Source organism: Marmota monax, unplaced genomic scaffold (genome assembly GCF_021218885.2).
Source record: "Marmota monax isolate L192 unplaced genomic scaffold, Marmota_monax_Labrador192_F-V1.1 WCK01_AAM20220418_F8-fsc00185, whole genome shotgun sequence".
Classification (NCBI taxonomy): Eukaryota; Metazoa; Chordata; class Mammalia; order Rodentia; family Sciuridae; genus Marmota; species Marmota monax.
In genome coordinates this window covers 2919684-2940208 of record NW_026693278.1, presented here as the reverse complement: position 1 = coordinate 2940208, position 20525 = coordinate 2919684, and the positions used below count along the sequence as shown (strand labels likewise).

The 20525-nt window shown below is 47.6% G+C and overlaps 1 protein-coding gene across 7 annotated transcripts in view; it reads left to right on the top strand.

The window, feature by feature from the left end:
• Positions 1–493: 493 nt before the first annotated feature.
• The window catches only part of Pxn (paxillin), a 47173-nt gene continuing 27141 nt past the window's right edge, over positions 494–20525 (top strand). For all 7 annotated transcript variants that reach the window (XM_046456442.2, XM_046456441.2, XM_046456438.2 and 4 more), the window contains exon 1: positions 494–651. In XM_046456442.2, coding sequence (XP_046312398.1) covers positions 639–651 — 13 coding nt within the window. In that variant the 5' untranslated portion in view covers positions 494–638. The remainder of the gene's footprint in view (positions 652–20525) is intronic.

The window sequence follows — 20525 nt, the reverse complement described above, 5'->3', positions numbered from 1 at the left end:
GAGTAGAGTCCCTCAAGAAACTATGTTGGGCAGTGTTTCTTGTAGTTTTCCCTTTACTGTCTAACGTGGGGTTCCTCCTGGCCCATGCAGAACTTTGACAAAGTCTCTGAAGACTAAGGGATACATAACCTCAAAAATAAATGGATCTGGGGGCTGGGGTTGTGGCTCAGCGGTAGAGCACTCGCCTAGCACGTGAAAAGCCCTGGGTTCAATCCTCAGCACCACATAAAAATAAAATAAAGGTATTGTGTCCAACTACAACTAAAAAAATAAATATTGAAAAAAAAAAAAAAAAATGGATCTGGGCCCCAAGGCTGGGATTGCCAGGGAATCTCCGGTCGGCCAGCACGGCCACGAGGGGGCGCCGCTGTCACGCACAGCATCAGCCCCCGCTCGGGCTGGGTGTGCGCTTTCGGGCCGGCGGTGGGGGCGTGGCTAGCGTGCGCACGGGGCGTGGCCAACATGCCCGCGGGCACGACTGGAGGCGGGGCACGAGGCGGGCGCGGACGCGCGCGGCGGCAGCGCGTTCCGTTCCGGGCCAACGCTGGCGGCGGAAAAGTTGCCGGGCGGAGAGGAGCAGCCCCGGGACGGGCAGAGAGCGCGACGCGGAGCCGGCTCCCGGCCCTGACTGCCCCGCCATGGACGACCTCGGTGAGTGAGCGGGAGGCCGCGGGAACAAGCAGCGAAGGGCGCGCGGCCCGGGGCCCGGCGGGCGCGAGCGAGCTGCAGGGGCCGCGGAATCCCACCCCCCGGCGGCCCACACCCGGCTCCAGTCCCTGCTGGCCGGGGTTCCGCGAGGCCGGATCCCGAGCTGGGCCTGAGTCCTGGGCCAGGCCAATCCCACCGGGGTCCTCTCAGCAGTCGCCCCTCACCTGGGGACGGCCCATCTCCGGACCCCCAACCTCGGCGACCCGTCCCCATGTCCCAGATACGACCCAGGTACCAGCTCACCCCGCGGGGACCCACTCGGTCCTCCTCAGGCAGGGGACCCGCTCCCTGGGCCAGGCTGCCTTCTCAGGTGCGGGACCCTCACTACGCAGACTGCTCCCCACCCCCACCGCAGGTATCCCCTGCCCATCCCTAGGGACAGCTGCCCAATGTCATGGGCTGGTCTCGCATTTCTGGGATCCGCTTTCACTCCTTCCAGGGCCGTCCCCAGCTTCAGGCATAGTCCCTCCGAGCCCACCAGTTTCATTGTACAAGTCGGATTCATCAACTAGAGATGAGCAATGCATGACCACACCCCCAATGCAATGACAAGTTTCCCAGTCTACTCTCCTAACCACTAAGCCCCCACCTCAGTCTGGTCACAAGGTTTCATGGATCCAGTAGTGGTCCATTTCCCTGTAGGGACCAGCTGTCCAATCACAGACCGCCCCACCTTAGAGGGGCAAGATGGGGAGTCATGACCCCTCCCAGGCCCCGGTGAAATGCCAGAGGAATGAGGTGGGAAGTGGGTCGCAAGGTGTACCGTCGCGAACGTGTCCTGGCTGGCAGGGTCCCCCACTCCTAGCATCAGGTGCTGCTGGAGCTACGCAGGTAAGGAGGACAGGACGCCCAGAACAGAGTTTTACTGTTTTCATGTTATTGGAGATCTGAGGTTGCTCTTTTCAGCCCAGTCTTGATTAGGACAGGGGAAAGAAAGTATCTCCTGGAAGCCAACTGTAAACCCAAGGGAGTTGGTGCCAGGGTTCTAGGAAAGCCTTGAGTGGCATGAATCCCAGACAGGAAGATTCAATGTCTGTCTCTCCCTTCGGAGATGCAGAGGTGAGGCGAGGGGAAGGTTTCTTCTCTGTAGGACCCTTGTCTTCCCTCTATGGACTGTGGGTGGCTTGTGTGACCACTGATGCCTCTTCTGTCCCAAGCTCTGAGGAGCAGATTCATCAGATAGGACTGATGGGGCTTTCCCATGCAGCACAGGGCACTAAGTTAAGACTTGCTGTTTGTATGCATTGGACTCGACTGTTTCCCTGTAGCTTCCTTGCGAGGTCAGGGATCCCCTAAGAGGCCCTGGAGCTGAGGGAGGTGTAGGGTCCTGCCTGTTTTGCAGAGTGCAATGGTTGCCAAGCATAGTTCTGCTTTTGGGTCAGGCTTGGCACCCATTTTTCCAATGTACTCAAGGTTGGCATGGATTCCAGGCAGGTATTTTTGTTCACATAAAAATAACTAAGCTGAATGGAGGCTGGGGATGTGCTTTGAATCAGGATCTGAAGGTCTTTATTGCTTTCCCAGTGGGAACTAGGGAGCAGAGTTACAGTTTCTAACATGCTGGTGGGGTTCTGTTGCTTCTGGACAGTCCCCTGGCTGTTTGAAGGACTGAGAAAGTCTTTGTAGAGTTCGCAAAGTCCGGAATTCCTGTCTTCTGACGGTCTTCCATTTAGGGCCAGGAAACTGAGTTAGTCTCTGAAAGAAAGAGAGTGTACTGGCATAGAGGATTGTAGGAATTGAAACTTGCTATTTATGGAGTACTTCTCTATACCTGGATTTGTCCCATCCTCACAATCTTTTTGGGAGATCTCTCTGAGGCCATTACCATCATGACTACCTGTCTTTACAAATGGAAAAAATTGGGACAAAGGCTGATTCTCCCACCTCAGGTTACACAGTCATGAAATGGCAAAAGCAGGAGTGGAAGTCCCTTCCTTAGCTCCTTGATCTACAGCTCTTGTGTACCAAGAAACATTTCTTCTTGGGGCGGGGGCAAGTAGGCTCTTGAAGAGGGGTTGCAGTGGGCAACGGCTGCCACCTGTGATTTCTGCGCTGCTCCCCCTTCCCCCTGTCCACCAGACTCTCCAGTTGCTTGGATCTGGGCTGTCAGACTTCCTTGGCCTGTGTTCCCAGGGGGCCAGCCACGCCTGGCTGACTGGAGCCTGGGGTGGGAGGAATGGGGTGTGCAGGAGGGGAGAGGAATTTGCCTCTGAGCCTAGGCCCCGTCAGCTGTCTGGATGGTTGCTCTGGACACTGCCTGTCAGCTGTTTTCTTTAGTTAGGGTAGACACAAAGGCCAGGCCTCTTGTTTTTATTTTGCTTCTGAGAGTGCTCTCAGCTGTGAGTCTCTTGGTCCTTAACACAGGTGAGAGTTTACATTGGTCTGTCCTGTGGCAGGATTACGGGGAGCACAGCCCTCTTTGTGACTTTGTTTTCTGGTCTTAAAAAAAAAATGGAGAACTCTTCCCCTCCCCATAGTGGCTGGTGACAGAATCACCATGTGCTGTTTAATAAGTTACAAATTTATAGCTCTTTGGGCAGAAAAACATAAACACAGCATGTCCTGCCCTTCTCTGTGTGTTCTCTCCACTTCGGGCTGCTGGGTGGCTGTTTGGTGGCTTTTCTCATTACTGTTTAGATGTTGGTTTGGCTGGGAGTTCACTCTGTTCGGGTCTGGCCGAAGTTTCCTGGACAGAGTTCCCACAACACTGCGATGTGCTCTGATTATGTTTTCTGCCCCGACTCCTCTCTCCCACCTTGTTCTCATTCCTAATGAACGGGGAGAGGGGGGACAGTGTGTGACCCCTGCTGTGGCCTAACCATGATCATGTGTGCTCTAGGGGAGAAAAGCAACATACTTAGAACTTTTCAAGGTCTGTTACAGCTGTGCAAGAGGGAGGTGCTTTATCTCTGCTTTCCAAATGCAGAAACCTGAGCTCAGGGAAGTTCAGTGGTGGGGCAGGGGTTTGAATCCAGGCTGATCCAGTTCCAGATCTGGTAATCTTAATCATAAGGCAGTAGGTGCCAGTGACCAGCCAGGGGATGAGCCACAAGGCCTGCTGACTACTCAATAGTTATCTTGAAAATTTCTGCTCTGTGGGCATCCCTAGGAAATGGCATGTATGGCAAAGGGTGGGTCCAGTTCAGGACTTGATAGTTTTGCCTCCCATTCACTAGCGGGTGGTGGGGGGAGGACAGGACAGCCAGCTGTTGGCAGTGCCGCGTTGCTGCTGGAATCTGGACATGTCTTCTCTCAGCTTCTCAGCAGTTTTGACCCTTTGGAAAACAGTGCCTCATTGTCCTTGGGGGCAGTGCTAGGGGGGCAGGGGAGTTGCCTAGGGCATTCCGGGCTTTGGAACCTCCCTGTTTCCATGGAAAGTCTGTACTTTGGGCTTGCCTGTCTGTGATGCCTCTGTGTGTTAGGCCAGGGTCAGGGCACCCAGCTGCTTGGCCTATGGCAGAGGCAGCATTTGCTTATGGAGTGATGGTACCCTCCTGGTGGGTGCTTCCTCAGCTGGATGCTAGTGAGAGACCAAGCTGGGATTCAAACCATGGTGTGTTTGATTCTTAAGCAGGTGCCCTTTCAGATATGGAGTGGAGAGGTTAGTGCCCTAGGGGGCCTCAGCTCCATTAGTATGGGGTCAAGGTCTTCTGAGGGAATATCTCAGTATTCCTTTTCCTGTTCCCTAGTGATGGCCATGAATTAAACAGGTTAGGTGGATCCTTGACCAGAGGGCCTCATGGAGGGCCAGAGTTACAGCTGAGGCTCTGGGTACCTCTCTCCCCCATTTATTCAAAGCACATAGTTTTTGGCCTTTGGATCTTCTCTCTGGTCTTTACCATGTTCCTAGGCCAGAGATGTTGAAAGACATTCTTCTCAGCTTCATACCAGCCTTTCCGTGGGTTGTCCTAATCTTAGTGCTTTCATTAATAAAATAAATATCTATAGAATACTTTTATTTTTTGAGATGGAGTCTTGCTATTTTGCTGGTCTTGAACTCCTGGACTCCAGTAATTTTCTGGCCTCAGCTTCCTGAGTGTTGGGATTATAGGTGTATACCCTATGCCTGACCCATCCTTTCCATTTCTTTCTTTTCTTTTGCTTTCCTTTCCTTCCTCGTCCTCAGGATTGAACCCAGGGGTGCTCTACTGCTGAGCTACATCTCCAACCCTTTTTATTTTGAGATGGTGTCTAAGTTGCCCAGGCTGGCTTTGAACTTGCCATCTTCCTGCTTCAGCCTTCTGAGCAGTTGGGATTATAGGTGTGTACTACTATGCCCAGCTTTATACTTTTCTTTTTTTACAGTGTTTACAGAATAACTCTTTTCTATAATTTTTTTTAGAGGAAGAAAGGTTTATTTTGTTTCGCTGTTTCAGAGGTCTCTGTCTGTGATTGGCACTTTCCATTGCTCTGGACTTGAGGTGAGGCAGAATATCATGGTACAAGGGCATGGCAGATGGAAGCTTCTCAGCTCATGACAACCAGGAAGCAGAGAGAGAGGGAGGGGGGAAAGGGGGAGGAAGAGGGAGAGGGAGTTAGAAAGAGAGAAAGCGGGCTTCCAAAAATTTTATTTATTTCTTATTATGTGTAGGCACTGTGCTGGGGACTGTCACATTGAATCATGTCAGTTGTATGGGGCAGGTTCTGTTAATTTTAGTATTAGTAGTGACAGTAGTACTCATTTTACAGAGGAGGAAACTAAGGAGCCGGGAGGGAAGCCCACCTGCCCAAGTTCTAGTGAGAGGCAGGGCTAGGATTTGAATTCAGCTTGTCTGCAGAATCAAACTTATAACCAACTATTCTTTATAGTTCTTTTCATGCTACCATATTTAATCTTTGTCCTATTGATTTGATTGCTTTCCATTTCTGGGACACCAAAAATCTTTTCTGTTTCTCATACTCCTCATTCTCTGTTCAGTCTCTCCACTTTTGTCCTCCTGTTATCTGTGGTATCCTCCCTCTCCTTTGTCCTTTCTTGGGGACACCACGCTCAGGATGGGACAGAGGGTGCTGGTGGTAGTCTCCCGATTAGGGTAGGACCCCATTCTGCCTGTCCAGGCACCTCTCACCCTTGAGACACAGCTATGGGCTTAAAGCACAGCTTCTGGGAGAGGCTGGGTCACTCCTCTTAGACCCCTCGCCCACCACTTCTGGTTGGGAATCAGAAGTCTTCTTGTCCCCCCGGTTCCTGCCTCTCCCACACAGATACTCTCTTTGCCTTTGTTCAGATGTACATACATTCACTACCGCTTGGAGCCATCATCTTGTTTCCAGCAGAGGAAGATGTTGAACATGTCAGGATGGAGAATGGAGGATGTCTTGTGGGAGGGAAGGAGGGAGGAGAAGAATTAGGAAATTGAGTTTTCTCAGGAATGTTGAAAAAGCAACTTACTAAAATGGGAGGTCAGGTTTGTCTCCTCCTGAAGCCTCCAATCACTGTCTCACATCTGGCCTCAGTGTGCATTCTTATCCTGGTAAATCTTCCAGCTAACTAACTGATTGCCCAACCAGTGGGGCTCAGAGCTGCCCTCTCCAGGGAGGCCTTGGACGCTGGGCCAATGGCAGGCAGAATGTGTGGTTGGCCAGGCCTAGCAGAGCCTCAGTGGCCAAGTCTTCCCTTAAAGATGGTCTTTTAATGCTTATTTCTTGTGTGATTGTGGTATTGTGGTTTTATGGGAGAATATTGTTAGGTACGTGCTAAAGTATTTAAGAGTGAAATGTCAAGTTGTCTGCAATGTAGTTTTAAGTAACGTAGTAAAAGAAAATACATGCTCACATGTACACACACATACATACAGGCATCCCTTGGTATCTGCAGGGGATCAGTTCCAGGACCCTCCTCATATACCAATATCCTTGGATGCTCAAGTCTCTTATATAAAATGTCATAGTATTTACATGTTACCTACGCACATCCTCTATATACTTCCTTTCTCTTTTTTTGGAAGTGGGGATTGAACCCCAGTTCTTTTCATTGCTGAGGTTGGCCTGGAACTTGTGTTTCTCCTGCCTCAGCCTCCAGAGTTGCTTGAATTAGAGATATGTGCCATGGTGCCTGTCCACTTTGAATCATCTCTAGATATAAATGTAAATGCTATGTCATTAGTTGTTATACTGTATTGTTTAGGGAATAATGACAAGGGGAAAAATGTATGTGTTCAGTTCAGATGCAGTCGCCCCCACCCCTGAGTATTTTTAGTGCTCTATTGGTTGAGTCTCCAGATGTGGAACCTGTGAATATGGAGGATGAGTTGTGTGTGTGTATAGAGAGATTTACACAAGATGGCAAAGTGTTAATAGTGGAATCTAAGCTGAAAGTACAAGGGTGTTCTTTGTAATAGTTTTTAACTTCTCTGTATGTTTAGACATTTTCCTGATAAAAAGTCATTGAAAAAAGTAATAAATCCTGCTTTTCCATGGTGGGCTCTGCGTTGCTGGGCCCAGAGAGCTGGCCTGTGTCCACCTGTGGTTGGCCGGAGTGACTCTTAGCTTCCTGGTACTGCACAGGTGGTCAACAGAACAGTGAGCTGAAACAGGGGCCAGAGAGGCCTCAAGTGACAGTGACTACTGACTGTCAGCTGGAGAGGTGGGTGCACAGTGCTGTGACCTATGCAGAAGAAATGATAGGACCAGAGAGACAGTACATTTCCTTTGGTGTGGAGTCAGTTCAGTAGTTACTTTGAGTATAGTGACATTAATCAGACCAGGGTCAGGGCAAGAGAGATGCTGATTTTGGGTTGGAGTTGGAAGGTATTGTTTGGGCTGGTGGGATGCACCGGAAGCCTTTACAAAAGCACAAACAGTCTTTGGGCAGCTGGAGCCCTGGGGGAGGAGAGAAGATGCCTTTTGCTTCACATCATGAATCTCTTATCTATGTCCAAGGAACACCACTAGCCTGTGGGCAACTCTTGCTTGCAGCTCAGATCTGGCCCATCCAGTTCTCTAGCCTTCAGGCTCGCTCTCCTGGAATCTCCACTCCCTACATCCTTCTTTTCTAGTTTGAGTTGACTCAAAACTGGCCACTTGAGCCTCCCATCTGTTTTAGGGAAATAGTTGGAGTCTGGCACCAGTGGCCCCCAAGGCTCAAAGGCAGAACTGAGGGCCTGGTGATTACTAGAAACATTTTGGGCTGCCAGCAGGCCCTTGGGAGGGGAGTGCTTCATGGGAAGGTCTTCTGTGAGCCTCACATTTGTCAGCCTGGAAGGATGCAGACAGAGGCTGGACACCTGGGGGGAATCATGGGGTCTGGGAGCGTGTATCAGGGCCTTACTCAGCCTGTGTGAAGAGCAGCATGATGTGTGTTTTATGGAGGGAGGGGAGGTGCTGGGAGGAAGCTTTATGTAATTCTTGGCTGGGGCTCAGGTAATTGTTTTAATGAAATGGAATGCAGCTTATTCAGAACTCCGCTTGGCAGAAACAGCCATGTTCTGTTCTGTTTTCTTGTTGGGGAGCGCAGGGCACACATTTCCAGCTGTTTTGAATTGTAGGTCGCTGGGTGAGCTGAGCAAGGTGGGCAGAAGCCTCCGGGGAGTCCTTCCTAGTGCAGCTCAAGGAGCTTCAGGCTCCTTGATTTCATTTGGGCATGTGCATGTGCGTGTGCGTGCGTGTGTGTGTGTGTGTGTGTGTGTGTGTGTTGCTGGGGATGGAACCCAAGGCCTTGCACATGTAAGGCATGCGCTCTCACACCAAGCTTCAATCCCCAGCCCCTGTGTGTCTTTTGAATGTGCTATGGAGACTTAGGCCTCTTCCAACAAAACCTAAACCATATTGGAAGTAGGCTGTAAAATGGGCCCAGTGCCTGCCTTCTGGGACGCTGGGAGGCCGAGGGAGTGAGGAGCATGGAGGTGCTTCACACACACTAGTGAGACCCTCAGGTCTCTTTGCTCACTCACTTTTTACCCCACTGCCACATTCCCTTCTCTCCCCCACCCATCTGCCATCAGTGTAGCTGTCTGTGACCTATGCTACCTCCTGGTTTCTATCTGAAGGTCCTGCCTGGACCCCCCCCCCCCCTTGTTCTTCTGGTTTCTTCTTTTTATCTTTCTTCCTTCCTCACTTCTTTACTTCACTACTTTTTCTATTTTCAACACAGCCTGGCCCATTCTTCCACACTTTCTGACACACATCTCACTCTTTAGTGGCCGTATTTTCCCCTCCCTTTAACTTTCTTTTTTTTTTTTTTTTAATATTTATTTTTCAGTTTTCGGTGGACACAACATCTTTGTTTTTATGTGGTGCTGAGGATCGAACCCGGGCTGCACGCATGCCAGGCGAGCGCGGTACCGCTTGAGCCACATCCCCAGCCCCTCCCTTTAACTTTCTCCACAGAACTTTTCTGCCTTCTTTTCCGATTTTTTTTCCTTTCCACATTTTTTTTTTTTAATTGATGCTTCTCTGATATCTTTGGGTGATTCTGATTTCTCTGGACTCCTGTTTTTCCCTAGGTATCTAAGTCCGATTATCTACTTGCATGACCTCTTTTATAACGTGTGTACTGCCAACTCCCAAATTTCTATTTCCACCCCTGACGTGGCTTCTATTGTCTAGATTCTTCCGTTCTGCTCCTCAGCATGGACCCAACTCATTTCCTTTCTACTCTCTTGGAGGCCTCATCTATTGTCTGATATCGCCATCATGGCCCCCTCTCTCCTCCTGGCCTGTATTAAATGGTGACATGTATGTGTCCCTTTAAGGTTGAGGGAACACTTTCATGTACTTAATCATAACCCTTTAAGGTAGGTGGCAGTTTTTTACAAATGAGGAAGCTAAACTGAAGCTCAGAGGAGTTAGGGGAAGGGGACACACCCATCATTATCAACACAGATAATGATGCAAGAACTTGAACCTAGGTCTTTTGGCACCAGACCCAGTTTCTTTTTGTTTTTTCATACTGGAAACCCTGTGACAGAGATAGGAAACTCAGGTTGGATTTGATCCGAAGACCTGTGTTTGGCCTTCCTGGTATTTAAAATATTCCTAATCAGTTGCCAATATTTAGAGCAATAGGAGATCACATCTCAAAATATGTATCATTTCTTTTGAAAAATCTGGCTTGGCTACACTGGATGCACATCCCTATTATACCACTGGTTGACCCTCCTTAGCCCCAGCCCTCCTGTTTGTCTCTTTCTGGACCCAACTCCCCTCCTACATATGCTTACCTGGCCCTGCTTTGGGAGGGTTCTTCTTCCCCCCCCCCCCCCCGCCCAAATTTAAAATAAACACAGCTACCAAATCTAGGGGTTTCTTGAACTGTATTCTCTTCACTCAGATTTGACTTTTGGCCATACCATGCATAGAGCTTGAGTGCTGGATATTTGTCCAAGGGGCAGAAACTAGCATCCTTCCCCTCTTCTGTCTCCTCATGTCATCTTTCCTTAAAAACTTGGTGAAACTACCTTTTTTTTGGTGCTGGGGATTGAACCCAGGACCTTGTGTTTCTACCAACTGAGCTTTACCCCTAGCCCTGAAACCACCTTTTTTTTAAAAAAATATTTTTAGCTGTAGTTAGACGTAATGACTTTATTTTATTTATTTATTTTTCGATGTGCTGAGAATTGAACCCAGCACATGCTAGGCAAGCGCTCTACCACTGAGCCTCAGCCCCACCCATGAAACCACCTTTTTTCCGAAGGCTTTTCTTTCCTGAGTGAGACCAGCCAATGGGTTGATCCTCTCGTGTAGATATAGCTTGACAGACCTCTGTGAAGTGGGCTTCCTTTGTGTCCCCTCTGCCCCGTAAGCTCCTTGAGGACAGGAATCTTAACCTCCTTTCAACTATTCCTAACCACCAAGTACTGCTCTGTTCTCTCTGTGGTTGCTTGATAAATATTTGATGGTGGTTGATGATTAAATGGGTATGAAGTGAGGACACCCATTGTAATTCCAAACTTCCAGCAAACCGCTTCCTCCAGTCTGGAGAATCTGAGGGGAAAATCCTCCTAATGCCCAGTGGGGAGGCAGCCTGATGCCACAGGCAGAACCCAGGCTCTGCTATCAGCCATACCTTGGTCAGTATGGATGCTGCCACTTGCTCTCTGAGTGACCTCAGCAGGTCACTTTACACTCTGAACCTTGGTCCCTTCATTTATGAAACGGGTGCATTTCCTGAAATACTTTCAAAGTGCTCCATACATGGTAATGATTAGCATTTGTTTTTGGAATCATCTAGACACTCACTACTCCGTGGGTTCAGCTTTCAGTGTCACCCCCATTATTCAAACTTCCACTTCATATGTCTGCTGGCCCTGTTTTTTTGTGGCCTTGGGGGTGGTCCCTTAATGCATGTGTGTGTACGCTTGGCCATTCCACTGCTTAGGGCAGGAATTTGACTTTGGTTATTTTCTGAAACAATGTAATAGGACACTTTGTGGCCCTGTGGGTTAGAGAATGTTTGGGGCTCTGATCTGAAGGTGAAATGGTCTAACCCGGGTGCTGGTGGTATTAGGATAGGTTTGGGTTTTGTGACATTTCATTTCCCCTGAGCCTCTTTGGTGGCTTTGAGGAGGAAGTGGTAGGGGGAGGAGGTTGTTTAGCGGCTTGGTTGATACTGATTGCTCATCTAATGCTAATACTTGAGAGCTATCACAGTGAGCTGCTTGGGGATCTTCTTTCATATCAGCCCCGGGCTTCTCCTAGCACTCTTAGGACATCCTGTGACATCCATAAAACCTCCCAGGGTGAGCTGGCCACTGAGGCTCCTAGTGTTATAGAAAAATGGAGTTTGGTTTTCTGTGAACTGTGGCAGGTATCTAGTGAGCAAGCACAGCCATTAGATAGAAGCTGGCCTGGAGACTCCATGCCCTTTAGAGCAGGTGGGTCTCCCTGGCTTCTCTGAGGGTTTGGCTTGGCTCCGAGAGTGCTGGCCAGACTTTTCCTGTCTCCGTTTCCAGGAGCATTCCTCTTCCTTAGGTGGGAATGGGAGTGTCCAGTGGCCTGCACTTGGTTTTCTCTGGACTTCGTGTCCCCTGTGGATTCCTGGCTCCACTGGCCAGCTGCGGTGATTTCTTGTCTCTCATGCACTTCGGGACAGTGGGTTGGGCTGGCTTCTGGGGGTGGGTGTGAAGGAGCAGCCATGAAGCCTGGAACACTGTATTTGTTCCTCAGAGACCCACCCCAGCTGCCCTCCTGAGCTTGCTTGGTCTCACTCTGCCTGTCTTGGAGAGTCCTCTGTCCCCAGGAGTAGATCTGTGGTTTCTTCACCCTCGGAATCAGCTGTGTCTTTGTGGGGAGGTAGCTGTTGGATAGCTGTAGCCTTCTCTTCTCTCTGCCTCACCACCTCAGCTGGCCTCTTCCCCTGAACTTTCCAAGAATTCCCGCCCCTTCCCTCTCTTGGAAGTCAGCACGTGTAGTCATTTTGCTTGGTTTGCCGAGACAGTCAAGCCGGAAACAAGCCAGAAACAAGTCAGAGAAAAAGCGGAGCATCACCTGGAGGTTGTTGTCATGGCTGCCTGTGGTCACTTGTGGTCATCTGTTTCCAAACATCCTGTTTGTTGCCCCGGGAGCGGCAGGAACACTGACCAGGAGACAGCTGCTCTCTGCCTGACCTCGGGCAAAGCAAGCATGGGGCCAGGGTGTCACTGTCCATCTACCCTCTAGGGGACGCGTGGTTTGCTGGTGGCTGGATATTGAAGACATCGTTGACAGCTCCTTTGGACATTGTCCTGGCTCTGTCCTTTCTCCCCTCTCTGTTTTGACTGACTGTGAGACTTTTCTTTGAATATTCTGTTGGTTGGATCAGCCAACATGACCTTTCTGTACATTCAGAACTGGGAGGAGCCTAGGGCGCCATTCGTTCCTGTGACTGGGGGTCTTGGGCCATCACCTTCTCTGTCAGAGCTCTGCTCACTTCTTTTTTGGTCTGTTTTCATTTTGGGCTTCCATCTAAGACTACGGTTGCAAAAGGGCTTTTTGTGGCTTTAAATAAAAGTGTAAGAACTTTGAAAAGCACTTGTCAAGTTCAACCTCTTGTTTTACAGATGGATATATTTTGGGCTCAGGGAGAAAGTACTTGTTTGGGATACTTGGTTGCAGATCAGGCCTGGGCTTTCTTCCTTTTCTGGAATGTTTGGGGTCCTCTCTAGAACTCAGCATCTCAGTACCCCCATTACCTTTCTCATGTCTTTTTATTTTTTATTTTTTTGGTACTGGGGGTTGAACCCAAAGGGGTTTAACCACTGGGCCACATTCCCAGCCCTTTAATTTTTTAAATTTTGGTACAGGGTTTCGCAGAGTGGCTGAGGCTGACTTTGAATTTGGAATCCTCCTGCCTCAGCCTCCAGAGTTCTGGGATCATGGACACGAGCCACTGTACTGCTCTCATGTCATTTAGGTTAAAAAGATACAAGTTGCTATGAAAGGAATGTACAGAAGTGAAATCTCTTTCTTCTTCCCACATTGGGGGTAACTATTGTTAGTAGTTTGTTTGATGTGTATCTTTCCCAACCATTTTCTGTATATTTTTAAATATATTGACATGCATATCAAGTGCAAACCCTTCATTGTTATTGTTTTGTTATTTCTTTAACCAAGGCAAAATATACATAGTGTAAAATCAACCATTTTGAAGTTTATAATTCAGTGGCATTAGTGTATTCACACTTTTTGCAGCTACCTCTGTCTTGTTCCAGAGCATTTTTATCACCCTCAGAGGAGACCCTATACCTATTAAGTAGTCCTTTTCCTTCCATCTCCCTCAGCTCTTGCCAGCCATTACTCTACTTTCTGTCAGTATAGATTTGCCTGTTTTGGACATTTCATAGAAATGTAATCCTACAATAAGCGTCCTCTTGAGTCTGGCTTCTTTCACTCAGAATTTTTTTTTTTTTAAATACCTTTATTTATTTATTTTTATGTGGTGCTGAGGATTGAACATATTGCCTCACACATGCTAGGCAAGTGCCTAATCACTAAGCCACAACCCCAGCCCTGAGCATGTTTTTGAGGTTATCCAAGTGGTAGGGTGCATCAATACTTCATTCATTTTTATGGCTGAATAATATTCCATTGTATATTTATATCACAATTTGTTTATTCATTCATCTGTTGATGGACATTTGGATTGTGTTCTACCTCTTGGCTATTGCGAAAAATGCTTCAATAAATATTTATATACACATACTTATTTGAATACCAATTTTCAATTTTTTTTGAAAATTAAAAAATCAGTTTTGAAAATTGAAATTTTCAAAAACAATAAAAAACTCCCCACTATTTTTTTAATATTTATTTTTTAGTTGTACTTGGACACAATACCTTTATTTATTTATTTTATGTGGCCTCGAATGTGCTGAGTGCTCTACTGCTGAGCCATAATCCCAGCCCACTCCCCACATTTAAAAAATTTATTTATTTATTTATTCTAATTAGATATATATGTCAGCAGAATGCATTTTGATTCATTGTACATAAGCAGCACAACTTTTATTTCTCTGGTTGTACACTATGTAGCATGATGTAGCATTGCACTGTATGTGCCTCATACATGTACCTAGGGTAATGATGTCCATCTCAGACCACCATGTTTCCTGCCCCCATGTCCCTGCCCCTCTCCTCCCTTCTCTTTGCCCAATCACTCACAGTCTCCTGCCCCACATTGTGGGTCAGCATCCACTCATCAGAGAGAATGTTTGGCCTTTGTTTGTGGTGCTGAGGATTGAACCCAGGGCCTTATGCATGCAAGGCAAGCACTCTACCAACCGGGCTATTTCCCTAGCCTACATTTGGCCTTTGGAAAAACTCCCCATTATTTTTAAAGTTCTTTTTTTACATTGTTATAAATATGTGTCTTTTAAAGAACTAATTACATTCACATTCCTTTTAGTATCTTTTTTTTAAACCGATTAATGTTATGTTATACATGTTCATTGTGTAGAAAATTCTCTTTCTCTTTTTTCTTTTAGTCCTGGGGATTGAACCTAGGGCCTTGTGCATGCTAGGCAAGTGCTCCATCATTGAGCTTCATCTCCAATTCTTTTTTTTTGATACTGGGTTGAACCCAGGGTGCATTGAGCCTATCCCCAGCCATTTTTAAAAAAAATTTTATTTTGAAACAGGGTCTTGCTAATTTGATTAGGGCCTCACTAAATTGCTGAGACTGGCCTTGGATTTGTGCTCCTCTTGCGTCAGCCTCCTGAGTTGCTAAGATTACAGGCACGCACCATTATGAAACGGCCTTCTTTACGTCTGATAACATTCCTCTCTGGAAGTTTACCTGGTCTGTTATTAACAAAAACGCTTAAATTTAACTTTCCTTTGCCTTCCTTCTCTTCATCTCTTCTTCCTTCCCTTCCTCCCTTCCTGATATTCAATTTGATAAAATAGTTGATTGGTGCATCTGCAGTGGTGACTTCAGCCTGGACTCCTGGATCAACCCAGATGGGCATAATCTGTTCAACAATCTTGGGAGGATTCGCATGTCAGTGAGTTGCTTGTGGATCCTCATCTGGAAACAATCCCATGTCTTAGAACCATTACCACAGTTTTCTTCTGGTGACTCTCACTCAAGTGATTCTCACTTGGAAATTCTTTTTTCTTTGCACTTCTGATCAAATCAGCTCGCACATTCTCCAGGGCTCTTGCCTTAAAGCTGCAGAGTAATTCCTGTTCTGTGCCTTGCTACCTGTGGTTCCATGGTGCTTTCCAAAGCCTTGGCTGTGACATGGCTTCCTGACCAGCTTGTTTCTGGATGAGAGCAAACCAGTTGAGAATCAGGAACAGGCGAGGCTAGCCTGGAGCTCTGCAGCAGCTGCCCTTCCTCTTCCTCAAGAGGTCACTTGACATTTAAAAAGTTTTTTTTTTTTTTTTTTTAATTTTTATTTATTTTTTGTAGTACTTGGGATTGAACCCAGGGGTGCTCTCCCACTGAGCTACATCCCCAGCCATTTTTATTTTTTATTTTGAGACAAGGTTTCACAAAGTTGCTGAGGCTGGCTTTGAACTTGTGATCCTCCAGCCTCAGCCTCCCAAGGCGAGTGCCACCATGCCCAGCTAGGTCTACCATCTTGCCATTTGTTTTCCGTTTGTGCCATCTGTAGTTTTTCCTTCTTTCCTGGCTTCTTTTGGATTCATTGGGTATTTTTCAGGATTCCATTTTACCTACTCTCTTAGCTTATTTAACTGTTTATTTCATTTATTTAATTATTTTAGTGGTTGCTCTTAGTTTGTAGGTTTAATTTATCACAGCCTCCCTTCAAATCGTATTATACCATTTCACATATAAGAATGTCATAATAGTAAATTTCCATTTTTCCTTCCTCTTTTGTATTGTTGTTGTTGTAAGTTTTACTTCTACATGTATAACAAATCTCACTTTCTATTTACCTTTTATATTTATCTTCAAATTTACTGTCTTGCATTTTTTTATTCCTTTGTAAAAGGACTTTTTTAATATTTTTTTTTAGTTGTAGTTGGACACAATATTTTATTTTATTTTTTTTTAATGTGGTGCTGAGGATCGAACCCAGGCCCTTGCATGTTCCAAGCAAGCACTCTACTACTGAGCCACAACCCCAGCCACAAAGAGTGTTTTGAAGTCTAAAGAAATTAAAGTATGCTGTGTACAGTAGCATACACTTATAGTCCCAACTATTGGGGATGCTAAGGTAGGAGCCCAGGAATTTGGGAACACCTTGGGTAACTTAACATAGTAAGACCTCATGTCAAAGCAAGAAAGAAAAGAAAGTTAAAAAAAAAAAAGTCTGGGGGTGTAGTTCTGTGGTAGAATGTGTTTAGCATATATGAGGCCCTGAGTTCAATCCCCAGCACCCCAAAATAAATAATTAAAAAATAAATGAATAGCAACAATAAAATGTCTAAAGAAATTAACAGAAATGTTGGGGTGACATTACTTTTTCCTCTTCTCCTTTGTGATAGTTCTTGTAAAAATGTATCTTCTTCCTTGGCTACCTTCCCTGCCCATGGAGCCCCCCCTGAGCCTCACTAATCTGTGCACATTTTGTGGTTCAGATGCAGTCATGATAATCAGGGATGCTATCAGCGTCTCTGGGCTGCAGAGCCCATGGTGGGTGTTGCTAACACATTCCAGCAGTGCAGGTTTCACAGATTCTGCACATTCCAGCTCACATCTTCTGCGTCCTCTGCTCCATGGGGAGAGGTGTGACCACATCCCCAGGATGCTGGGGCTGCCACTCTCTCTTCCTTCTTGTCCTGTCACTTGGTAATGCCCCCCTCTTCCTTCTTGAGTACCAAGCCAAGGTGCTGCCCAGTGCCAGCCCCTGACTCTGCCTGGTGCCCACATTCCCTCCCATCCCCTCATTCCTATGCATTGAACCCACCTCATAGTTCCCCTCCCCCACCACAAAGGAAGCTAGGCAGGCCACACAGCGAGTTTAAACCTTAAGTGCCCACAAGGGACTGCACTCTGGCCACAAAGTCTTGTGTAGTATTCCTTTGATTTCTTTTTTTTTTTTCTTTCTTTTTTTTTTTTTTTTTAGGAGTAGGGGTGGTGCTGGTTGGAGGGGGAGGTGGTAACTAGATCACAGTAAATGGGACATTTCCTGGGATGGAAGAGAAGGAAGACCCAGGCCATATGGTCTGTGTTACTCTCCTGCTTTGTGCTTTGCCTGTACTGAGTGCTCATGGAGGACCAGGAGGCGGCAGGAACTGAAGCAGGGAGGCAGACCTCTGCAGCCAGATGGCTTGGGAGCAGTTGTCAATTCATTTATTCGTTACATGGAGCACCTATTCTGTGCTAGGCTTTGGGAGATGAAGACAAGCATTGCTCCCTGCCCTTGGTGGACTGGTTAGTGCTGTGGCAGGCAGTTCCTACCAGTTTGGCATACAGTTGATACCAGTTTGGAAGTGCATGATGATCTGGGAACTCAAAGGAGAAGGGCCTCAAATTCTGTGTGAGGAATGAGGTTCCGGAAAGACTTCCTGGAGGAAATGGTACCAAGATTTGGGCCCCCCAGCATAAAAGGAACGCATTTCCTTTTTTTCTGTTTTATTTTTGCGGTACTGGGGATTAAACCCAGGGCTTTGTACCTGCTAGGCAAGTGCTCTGCCACTGAGCCACATCCCGAGCCCTCCTTATTTTTTTTTGAGACACAGTCCCATAAGTTGCCAGGGACCTTGCTAAATTGCTGAGGTTGGCCTCAAACTTGTAATCCTCTTACTTTAACCTGCTGAGTAGCTGGGATTTGGCTTTCTTTCTTTCTTTCTTTTTTTTTTTTTTTTTTAGGAAGGCAAAGTAGGCCCTTTGTGTTACAGAAGAGAAACTGAGCTATATGAGTTTCAATGAATAAGTAAGAACTCAGCCTGCTAAAGAAGACAGTAGTTTTGGGAGAGGCTTAGAGGTAGGAGGCATACATGTATACATGTGTATATGTACATGCTGTGATTTCATACCCTGCTTCTTCCTAATTGGATTTTTCAAGTGACTCAAACAGCCTGGACCATAAAGCCAAGGGTAGTCATTGGTCTTTGCTTCCTCCGTAGAATGACCTTTGTTATGACAGTTTAGATGGGGCTAGGACTTTGGTGCATCTCTTATCCTCCAGTGTGTAAAGTCTTTCAGCTCAGCTGGACTGGGGCCCTAAGCCAGTTCTGAAGGGCATTTCCATGAGAACTTGGGGCCTGAGATTGTGCCCTGGGCTGTTGGCCCCAGCGGTGAACTGTGCGCTCATGTGGCAGGAAGGACCTGGCTCCTCTGATAATGTGCTCAGCCTTTCTCCTCTCTTCCTGGAGAAGGACTGTCAGATAGGGCTAGCTTTGTGTGTAGGTACTAGCTTTGTGTGTAGGTACCGAGGCTGGCTTCAGAGTAGTTGGGAGGGGCGGAGGGTGGGTGGGAGCCCTGGCATTCCTGAGTACGCTGAGCATTTCTTGAGCAGGCCATGTGCATCCTCTGGAACTTTCCCCAAGGCTGGCAGAATGACTTATTTTCAAGAGAGGGGCAACCAGAGTGAACACCATGTCATTTTGCAATTTGCTCTTCCTGGTCCCCTGAGAGATTCAGGTGAAGATTCAGGCCAGGTGAAGAAAGGCCTTTGGGCCCCCCTCAGGTTGCCCTGTGGGTTTTCCTGTCCTTGATCTGACTCTGACTTCTGTCCTTGCTGTCTTCCTCACTCTGACCCCTCCCATGGACCTTCTTCCCCTGGGCCCTGCTCCCCTCCAGTCTTCCTTGTCTCATCTGGTGACTGTTCCATCCTCCTGCAGGAAACAAATGTGGGAGACATCCTGTACTCCTCCCTCTTGCTCCACATTCACTCAGTTCCCGGGTCTCATTGGTTTTACCTTGTTGCATTTAGAACATTGCAACTCTTGGTATTCCTCCAGCTGAGCCCTGCCTCCCTCCCTTCCCTCCCTCTCTGCACACACTGGCTGTCTGAGTGATGTAAAAGGCAGGCCTGGTCCTGCATTCCCTTGCTGACTGCCCTCTGTGGATTGTCCTTGTAAGTCCAGGCTCCAGCAGGCCCTGGGCCCTCAACTGCCCTCCATCAAGCTGGGACTTGCACTCTGAGCTTCACTCCCCTCTCTTTAGGCTGTTTCCTAGGCTGTTTCTCACCTTTGCCTGAAAAGCCCTTCCTTCCACTTCCCTCAAGTCCTCTACTGACCCCTTTGTGCTTCCTACCTTGATAGTCTCCCAGTATTTAGTGTGCCTGCCTTGGGGACAGACGCTGTATCTTTGTCTTCCCTGTGTTTGACATGTGTTCGTGGACATCAGTGGGGCCACCATTAAAGGTGAGGCAGCCTCCAGAGAGAGGGATGGAAGGACTTGTGCTTCCTGAACTTTGGTGGACTTGCTGGAGTGGAGTGCTTGCTACCTGGGCCATTGAGCAGACAGATCCATTCTGGAAATTCCAGTCACTTGGGATTGAAGTGAAGATGAGGCAGCTTCAGCCCCAGATGATCAGACTTGTCTTGAAAGGACCAAGCAGTGAGTTCCAAGGGACAGGGCTGGCACTGTTAGCTCTGATCCAGGGCAGTGGTTTCCCCTTGTGGATTCCCATTCCCTTTGGACTGTCGCTATAGGAAGCCCCCTTCCCAGAGTAATGTAATAGGTATGCACACACAATATTTTTTATGTGTCATTTCAGGTAGTTCACTGATCCCCCAAAAGTCATCCAGGGATGCCAGGTTCAGACCTCTAGTGTAAGATTTAACTCCTTTCCTGGGGGGCTCTTCTCCTTCTTTGAGATGGAAAGGGAAGAAAGGAGAATAGGGAATTTTTTTTTGCTCTGGGGTGGGGAGCTAAACTGAGTCAGCAGATGAAGGCGGGAGTGCCAGGTCAGGTGCAGGTGGGTACTCCTCATGCCTGACACTCAGGCATGTCGATGGCTCTCCATAGGCTGAACCCTGCGTTGTTGGGAGCTGTTTGTTGGGAGTGCTGTGGGGCTGAGAGGTTGGCCTTTGGGCCAGACTCCTGGGAAGATGAGCAGTACCTTTCTTTGTGTTGGTCTTATACTCCGAGCTCCCTACACCCTGAGCATAGGGGCCTCTGGAAACTCCCACTTGGCAACCCTTTGAACTTGGAGATGACTTTGAAGCCAGGGAGAGAGATTGAAGTTTTGGTTGGGTCCTGAAAGCCTCTCAAGTTTTTAACCAGACTCCTTGTAATAGACACCAATGGTCTGGTCCCAGTGTCTTCACAAGTGGAGCTGGGGCAGTGTGGGAGAATTGAGTTGCCCAGCTGATACCTTTCAGAGTCCCCTCGCTGCCATTGCTCATGGCTTCTAGTACTGGGCACTCTCATACCTGCTCAGGTGGGGCAGTCAGTGATGTCAGCTTTGTGGGTGGAACACTCAACTCCCATCTGTCACCTGGCCTCGCCTGGAGAGGCAGGCAATATGCTCTATCTG